Source organism: Buceros rhinoceros, unplaced genomic scaffold, assembly GCF_000710305.1.
Source record: "Buceros rhinoceros silvestris isolate BGI_N320 unplaced genomic scaffold, ASM71030v1 scaffold39920, whole genome shotgun sequence".
NCBI classification, from domain to species: Eukaryota; Metazoa; Chordata; class Aves; order Bucerotiformes; family Bucerotidae; genus Buceros; species Buceros rhinoceros.
The window spans coordinates 1-9,248 of NW_010388532.1; the positions used below are offsets into that span (position 1 = coordinate 1).

A 9,248-nucleotide genomic window follows, 5' to 3' on the forward strand; every position below is an offset into this window, starting at 1 on the left:
ACTCCTGGAGCCCTGGCCGGGGCTGCGGAGCGGGCGGTGATTGGGGCCGCAGTGCGGCCGGAAGAGCTCCGCACCCTGGGCGGCCGGCCCCGGGCTCTGCAGGCTGCGCTGGTGACAGCCGTGAACTCACCCTTTCCTTTTCTTAAATGGGGACCGAGCTAGTCTTTGGGAGCAGAGGAGCAAATATCATTTTGTCTGTGTTTACTGGGAGGCATTAGCTCCCCGTTGCCAATGTTTTTGAGACCTGAAAAAAAGGATAAAAAGAAAACCTTTTCCAGAATTAATTTATTCTGGTTGCTAAGTGAGAGATGTCAGATAGTAAAATTGTTGTATTTTAAAAGCAAGAGTTTCAGCACCTGTGTGATACTTTGGAGTTTTTCCAGGGTGGCACCTGAGCAATGCTTGAGTAATAAAACTAATACTTGTTTTGGTGGGGATGTTTTTCTTCATCAGCTACCATGGAGAATAATGAAAGTAATGCTAAAGATGCGAAGAGCACCTTGGATGAAGATGACAATGGAGACGTAGTTCAACAGAAAACTCAGGAAGAAATCCTATTTCATGAGGAAACCATTGATCTTGGTGGAGATGAATTTGAGTCTGAAGGGAATGAAACCATATCAGAAGATTCAAATAATTTTATAGATAAACTTAATGAACAGATGATGGAGAGTGTCATTATTTCAGATTCTCCAAACAACAGTGAAGATGACACAGGTGAACTTGGTTGTCTCCAGGAGATTGTAGAACAAATGGAAGTTAAAGATAGTAAAAGAACACAAGCAGAAGTGGAGAAAGAAGAGGTTTTAAGTAATGAGAGTGAAACTGAACACGAAGAAACACCCAAAGACATTTCTGAGATTGGAACAGATGATCAGGCATCTTTCAAGGAAGAATTAATTCAGGAAGCAGTAAAGAAAGAACCAAAGTTGGGAAACAAGATTCCTGTTGAAACAGAATCAAATAATGTTGATGAAAGCAAACCTGAAGACCAGATATTATCACCCAGAACTAGCAAACCATCTTCTGACTCTGAGCCTATTCCTGTGTGTACCATCTTCAGCCAAGCAAACAGTGTTAATACCCAGCCACAGTTGTTCCTACCTGATGGGTTTGAGCCTCAGATGGTAAAATCTCCCAGTTTTAGTAATATAATTGAGACTCCAGTGAAGTCTAATCCACAGGTGGTTCAACCAAGTCCTAGTCTAAGCAAGTTCTTTGGTGATACCATGAACACCAATACTTTAGCTTCTGATTTTTTTGATTCATTTACCACATCCAATTTTATTTCTGTTAGTAATCCCAATGCAAGCTCTTCGGTTTCAGAACATATGTCAGCTCTTTCTAATGGTGGAGACAGTTCTTGTGCTTCATCTAACCCTTCTTTCTCCATGCGACATGGCAGACCTGAAGCAGGTGATCCTCCATCATCTCTAGAAGTAACTCAGTCGCCCAAGCCGTTCTCACAAATCCAAGCTGTTTTTGCTGGGAGTGATGACCCATTTGCCACAGCCTTAAATATGAGTGAACTAGATAGAAGAAATGATGCGTGGCTTCCTAGTGAGGAAACCAGAAATGTTCTAATTTCAGTTGCCACACAACAGTACAGCACAGTGTTCATAGATAAAGAGAATCTCACCATGCCTGGGTTAAAATTTGATAATATCCAGGTAAGAGTCTATTATTGTATTTTAGTATATGATTTTATTATAAGAGCTCTCCAATATCTGTACGTCATAGTGCTTCATATTGTTGCTGATGGTCACCTTGTGTATATTACGTCAGTGCTTATTAGAAAATTTTATTGTTCCTTCCTTCATGTATACATGAAGGGACTGAAACCAGATCTGATTGATTCATAGTGAAATTTGTTGCATACAGCGTTGACGGTTTCCATAGAATCCAAAGCTGGTTGTATTTTTAAGTAGTTTGTTTCTGGTCCTCCTAGTTCATAAGATAATGCTCACATTTGGAATGTAAACAAAATCCATATGCTACAAAGTCAAAGCAGACGGGTTTGTTTGCTCGTGGAATTTGCTGTTGCAACCAAGTGGGAAATAACATTTTTCACTGAAGTTCGCAGTACGCTCGATAATGTTAATACTGACTGAAGTCGCATCATTAGTGTCTTCCCTAAGCAGTGGAAAGGTATAACCTGTAGGAGAGATTGAGTGCTGGAGCAAGCTGCTAAGAGAAGATAACCCCAAAATTAAAGGGAAAACTCCAGATGAGATCATGAAGGAAAAAACGTAGTAGTGGAAACTCATGTCTTTCTCTTCTGTCAGAGTTCCCAGCTGGTGAGAAGGCATTTTCAAAATCTGAGAAGTTTCACTAGGCTCTATTCAGTATTTCTTATGAAGCAATTTTATCCTGGCTGCTCAGCCAAGGCTAACTATTGTAATGGAATTTTTTTCTTGAAATATACTAATTCGGCTCTATCATATCTATATCCTTGCATGGTAGAATTGTTGTCTAGAGAAATGTTGTTGACGGTTTGGATACTTGAACTGTAGCATAACAAATATCAATCAGTAGTCAAATACAAGTAGAGTCCAGTCTGCAATAACTTTCCAATCTGTAGGAGATACCAGAAAAGTTTCTGGAGTGAAATGGGTCCAGATTTGTAGCTGAGCTATCTGACAAATCTTAGGTTTATGTCACAAGTAACAAATTATACAAGTTATAGACATATTCCATGCTGCTGCTGCTGATGATGATTCTTGGGTTAGCTGTATCTTAAAACATTTTTTTGTCATGACAGAGCCCGGTAATTAGTGTGAAAGAAAACACAGTAATAGGAAGCTTCTTTTACACTTTTTCAAAAAAAAATTGGAAGGGTCCTTCCTGCCTTCCCCAAAAAACCTTAGACCTTGATGAGTAGTTGAAAAGTGTGCAGTATTTCTCTCCTGGCAGCATAATAGGATGGACAGAAGGAATGGTGCCTTCTGCAGGTCCCAAGGATGAGGGCCTCCTTATTGCAGATGTTCTTTTGTACAGTAGTTCTCTCTCACCTTCCACGGTCCAGTCAAGGATTAAAGGCTCGTTTGCCTAGAATCTGGGCATGTGCCTATATGCAGATCTACCATTTAGTAGGCAGTTTAAAAGAAGATGTTATGTCGATATCCATGTGATCTGTTTCTACAGTAAGACCTGATGTAAAATCATCAATGGAATTGAAGGGCATTCCCGTTGCTTTCTTTGTTGATTATAATTCATAAGCAGTAACACAGGCATGTCAGCAGGGACAAGTTTTGAAGTACTTTATGTTTATACAACTTCCCTCACTTCCAGTTACTGCTTTTCAGTGGCCTGATCATGTGCCTTGACTGATCTGACATCTAATTTGGTATCATTGTACCATACACTTCTAGTACTGCAGATTGTGTATTTAACTGAAACTATAGTTGTGGAGCACTTGAAATGTCAGCTGAAACATTGTGGGAGGCTTGTTTTCATTGTTAAATGGACTTTCCACAATGGTCATTAAAGCTTTGGTGTGATAAGTTTATTAATGCTAAACGTTAATGCAGGATGGTAAACTAGGCTGCATGCAGTTGATGAAGTTAGCTGAAAAGTGCATTTACTTTTCACACCCCTGAAGTGTGCTTCAGGGAAGGACTGAAGTTTTGTATGCCATGTATTGAACAGCTCAGTACTTCTGTTTCTCTGTTCGTTTAGAACATGTTTGTTTTTATTATAAGTGTATTGTCTTAAAAGTGGATAAATCACACCAGGAAAAATTCTAAATGTTCTTGATTTAAAATGTGTGCTGCTTTTTGCTGATCATTCAAGAAACATTGGTTTTTTTAAACTATCTTGGACTGTGTGTGGTACAGATTATCTGTACCTGTACCCTCTGAGTGTGCGAACAAGTTAGAGTACTACTTTTTATGCTCTTTTCATTATGCCTTTCTTCATCACTTACTGTCTGCTGTTGTTATGTCCTTTGTTTCATTGCATTCATTTGTAATGTTTCCTCCTCCAAAGTACTGCTGGGAGGGATTGAAAAATCTTTTGTGTTTATGTCATTTTGCACACACTGTCTTCTCTTAATCCTTCAGACTCTTCTCTCAAAAAGGTGGGAAATCATAGGATAAGTGGCAGCATTAGAGGTAAAAAATATCCATTATAGTGCAACAGTGGTTGCAGTCTCATTCTTCAAGAAACTAGGCAGAAAACACGTATTTCCCTTCACTGTCCATGGGGAAAGTGCAGACATTTAGTATCAATTATATCTGTTGTAGCTAAGCTTTACTAGCTTTTATGCAGCTCCTCTTTTTTTTTTTTTTTTTTGTGTGGGGTTTTTTTGTTGTTGTTGTTAGGCAAAGGCTTTGTGGCTTTCTTCCTGCTCTCTGTGCTAACAGCTTCCTACCTCAGTTCTCAGTGAATGTTCTCATGTTCCTTTAGAGGGATTTTTGCAAATAGTCCTTTGTATGCTTACCTTTTTACATAGTCACTTTCTGCTTTACCGTCTTAAGTATTGCGTGCTCTTCTAGTTACCATAGATCTGAAAAGATGAAATGGAATTAACAAATTGCAGAGAGGAGGGATGGCAAGAAGTGCAGAGGTTCTCCCTTGTCAATGGTAGCTACAAGGAAGGGGACCTTTTGGCTTATGAAGAGCAATAATCTAAAATTCATAAAATAATTAAGGTAAATAGAGGATTATGATTTGCTAGTTTTTATGGCAAAGGAACTGTTGAGTAATAAGCATAATAAAAGGAGTTACCGTTCTGCAGCCCATGGAACTGTTTTTAAGTTATAGAATTCATTACCCACAAAACCAGACATGGGATGTATGTCTATCATACATAAAAATGGTAGGCAAATAAGTCCCCCGGCATAAGTGGACCATAAAGTTTTGGATGTTCTGTTTGGAAAGACCAGTAATGAGCTTAGCCTGTTTCTTAACGCTGTTTTAGTGAACATCTGCTATTCAGCAACAGAATGGTGAACAAGACAGATCTTTACTTTGGCTGAATGGAGGTTATAAATTGATTTCTGCTTAAAAAAAAAAAAAAGTTGTTAATATATGATGATAATTTTCCTTATTTTCAGGTGTTTCCTTCTCTAGATTAAACCATGTAAAAACGTAAGATTGGCAAATATTTTACAAAAGTAATTTCTGCTACCTGTTTTTGGCACGTGGTGATTTTTGATGGTACAGAGGATTCTCGTGTATACAGTAATATGTACATCCCAGCAAGACAGTGCACCCTGCCCTGCACTCTGTGTTGGCAGACATGAGTGTGCAGACAGTAGCAGCACAGTTTTCAACATCTACCAGTGTGTGGTCCACAGTTTTTTCAGTAGCTGCCTGATGTTAAGCTTGAATATCTTGATTATCTATTGAAAATCTGTAATAGACAGAACCACAAGATTGTCAGCCAACAGATGGCAAGGCACAGAAATCGATACTTCAGTAAATATTAAAAGAAGAAATAGAGGCACAGAGGATGCCATATACAGAGTCATTCAGTTTATTGCTAGCAAAGCTGGAAATACAACCTGCGTTTGTCTACTCTTACTCTTAGCTGCTCCGTGTCATAAAAAGTAGAATTAATGTTGTCTAACTGTAGAAATGTTTCAAATGTCTGTCTCAACTAGTCTCAAGCCTTCAAATTACTGAGCTCAGATAACCAAATTTCTCTGACTGACTCCTGCAGTTAATTCTTTTGAAATGAAGAGTGCTTCTAGGAAGGTTGCTGTTTACTTGGTTCTATGACCTCTCAAAGTTTATCTTCTGTATATACCTAAGGTTAGCTGATCATGTGCATATTTATTGTCAGTCAGTAGACTGCATCTTTTAATGCTAATATCCGTTATGAAAGCCTATAAAACTTACTGTGTTCTGTAAGGTTTTTTTGAAGGATGATAATGTGAGGAGCAAATAAGCCTGGATGTTTCTAAGCTAACTGAAACTTAAGCATTGAAAAAAAAGAATATAGCAAATAATGTTGAGTAAATCTAGCAGTTTTCATTAAAATGTTGTAAATGTATTTGCATTTATATTCATTTCACACAAAAAGTACTGGAAAATATACATTTCTCAAGGGGAAAGAATTGTGTGGTTCAGCTTTAATTCAACATTTTATCTTGCTAGAATAACGTTTAAAAGTGTCTTGTTATGTTTCTTCTCTTTCTGTTCCATGAACACCAAGGGAGATGCAGTAAAAGACTTAATGCTTCGCTTCTTGGGGGAGCAAGCTGCAATGAAGAGACAAGTTTTAAATGCCGACTCTGTAGAACAGTCATTTGTAGGCTTGAAACAACTAATTGTAAGTAACAGTCTTTGTAATTCAATATATATTAAATATCATGCTTTCCTCAAGACAATTGGGAGCTACTGACTGTGAGTAGAAACAAAACAAAAAAAAAAATCTATGTATCAGTCTGTTCATGGTTCTGCAAAAGTCCTAAGCAAAGTATGGTAGTTTTTAGTGGGAATGACACTTGGGATTTAAATATATGGTTTTAAATGAATTAGTAAACATTTTTAAAAATGCAAATCTTACAAAAAAGGTAATTTAAGTTACTGTGAATTTTATCAGCTGTTAATTTTTATATAACGTAAATGGTTGCAAAACAGATTTTAATGGCTTTTTTTGTTTATCCGCATATGTATTATTAAATTGTTTGCCTTAGTGGTTTACAAAAGGTAAGACATACCAGTTGTTGCACATTGTAAACATGGTTGATTTGGTAATTTCAGTGGCTGTAGGTTTTTATTTCAATGCATGGAAACTAAACTAATTTACTTCGAAATGAAAACTTCATTTTCCCAAAGTTAAAATCCTTTCATTAATGTAAATATTTTGGACTTTGAAATAGTTGCATCTAGCAGCCTTGTGAACCATGTCTTGTTCTTGCAGCCGTTGTGTTCCTGTACAAAATTCATGACTTATTAGATTTGACATGACTAGACATGACTAAGACTTACTCAATCTGTTACAATGTCAAAATACTTTAGGCTTATTTTATTTTTGAAAAAATGAATGAAAAAACGATGACAAATTGCTGAGGAAAAGCAGTGAGTAGTTACAAGTGTTAGGATACTCTGCATTTAGTATTCAACATCTTTTAATTTAATTGTGTTACATTACATGTAAAACTCCAAAAGATACTTTTTTGTCACATTAGGAGAACTCTAGGTGGTCTCCACAAGTGTTGTTAAAAAAATGCGGAGATAATTTTGAAAACTTAACCTGAAAAAATCTGATTGTGATCTCTGTCCTGGACATAGGTATTTTTCTATTTGTCTCAATGTTTTGCTTAACATGGGAGTTTAGAGGGGAAAAAAAATCTTACTAAGAAATCTTGTCCCCATTAGTGTCTAAGTAGGAAAAGCCTTTTTCTGCACTTCTTTCCCTCTTCCAGAAGAGTTTTGATGTATGGGAAATGTTTTTCTGTTTGGCCTGGTAGCTGTGTCCACGCAAAATGTTCTTCTGTGCTGCAGACCATCTTGTACCTTAAAAACAGTGCTGCCACTGAAACTGTTTTAGGTTTGAGTGCGCTCTCAAGCGCCGGAAGAGCAGTGTTAAGGCTTTTAGGAGCCTCAAAGCAGAGAAGAGAAGAGACAATCTGCAGCTGTCAGATTTTTTTTTTGCTACCTATAGCAGATTGTTGGTTTGGTTTTTTTTTTTTTTACGCTTGTCTTATTGGAAGGGTTTTTTTGATAAAATTGCAGCCATTTAGCTGGAAGTCAGGATGTTCTTCAGTTTTCAAGGCTTCCAGTCAATAGCTGGTGGTTGTTCTTGTCTGTGCAATATAACTATTTCTCAGTTTTGATTGCAGAACTCTGTTTCTAAGAACTTGGTTTTATTTCTTTTTTTTTTTCCTTGGAAAATTGCTGGTTTTTCTGAAATTATTAATATGGGAAATTTACTTCTGATTTGCAACAGTCTTAAAGATAAAAGGTATTTCAGACTTAGAAACATTAAAATTCCATGCTAGATTATATTAAATAAAAAGATGTAAGGGTTTTACATAGGTAGTAGAACAGAGTGACATCTAGTAAGTGCTCTGTACCAACCACGTATTTTACTATCTTAGAGTGAGTTGCTGACCAGTATGTTCAGTGAGTGTATCTTGTCATGTAAATGACCACTTACAGGAAATATTTTAATTATCTTCTGGATAAAAACTGGTGAAAGTTTATTAGAAAGAATATTAAAAGTTTATTAGAAAGAATATTGCTATGCAGTTTCCATAAAATTAAGGGTTTTTTTTCCCTTAGCTGTTGGTTTGGTAGCCATGTGATTTACAAGTGAACATGAGAATCAATGAGATTTTTTCAGTTGCCCAGTTCAATCCCTTAGAGCAATGGACAACAGTTTAAAAGTCTATTTCAAATGGGTGACAGTACAGAAGATAAATGCATAGAATTAGGATAGACTTCAGCTTCAGACTAATATTTATTATTCGTTTACATGCGAGCTAATGTCTGAATTCTTACGTCAAAAGAGATCCAATCAGTACAGTTACTAATCATACTGAAATTTAGAGCTGTAAATGTGGGTTCCTGTCTAGAAGTCTCAAGAACTATCTCGTGCTGTAGGAAGACACCAGTGGCAGATGAAAACAAAAGTGAGTATTAAGTCCTGTTATGAAGAAATTTGTTAGATTATAAATTCTCAGATGATCTTGGGTGAAATCTTACTATGGAAAGGAAAAAAAAATTAAAAAAAAAAATAAAAAAAGCAGAATTCCAAGCCTGTCTGCTGCAAAGGAAGATGCTTCATTTGTATCTGGTTACTGTTTGAATCCCGCGTGGATAGGAATAGCATGCTAAATGGCCCGTCAGCATCCCAAATCTTCATGCCATAGGTCTTCAGCTGCAACTCTGGAGCTCCTCCATTCTACCATGTAATTGCTTCTTTTAGCTTATTTGGCTGTTTTAACAAATACAGATTCATTGCTACTACTTTCAAAGGCTGTTCCAGAGCTTCATTCGTTTGTTAGTTAATCAAAGGAATTCTAATCAATCCTCTAATCAAAATCTTTTTTCTAATCAAAGATAAAGTTGTTTACAACAATTTAAATGTTTTGATCTCAAGTTGCTGCTCAAGTTATTTTCTCCTCTCAGTTTTCGCTTCCTCTCCCCTGCTACTTTGTTCGGGTAGAGAGCAGTGACATTTCTGCTTCTCAGTTTTTCTTTTTTTAAAGGCAAAAAATTCTAGTAATCTCATCATAGATGTCTTCATAATCACCCTAGGAGCTTGTTAAGGGTCGAGGGACCGATATTCCTCG

At 36.8% G+C, this 9,248-nt stretch overlaps 1 protein-coding gene across 1 annotated transcript; it reads left to right on the forward strand.

Moving 5' to 3' along the window:
- Positions 1-457: 457 nt before the first annotated feature.
- On the forward strand, positions 458-6,293 carry LOC104488002 (trafficking protein particle complex subunit 12-like; the record flags this gene model as incomplete). Its single annotated transcript, XM_010146169.1, has 2 exons — positions 458-1,670; positions 6,161-6,293. Coding segments are annotated over exons 1-2 (1,345 nt in total), but the record flags the coding sequence as incomplete, so codon positions are not given.
- Positions 6,294-9,248: the final 2,955 nt, after the last annotated feature.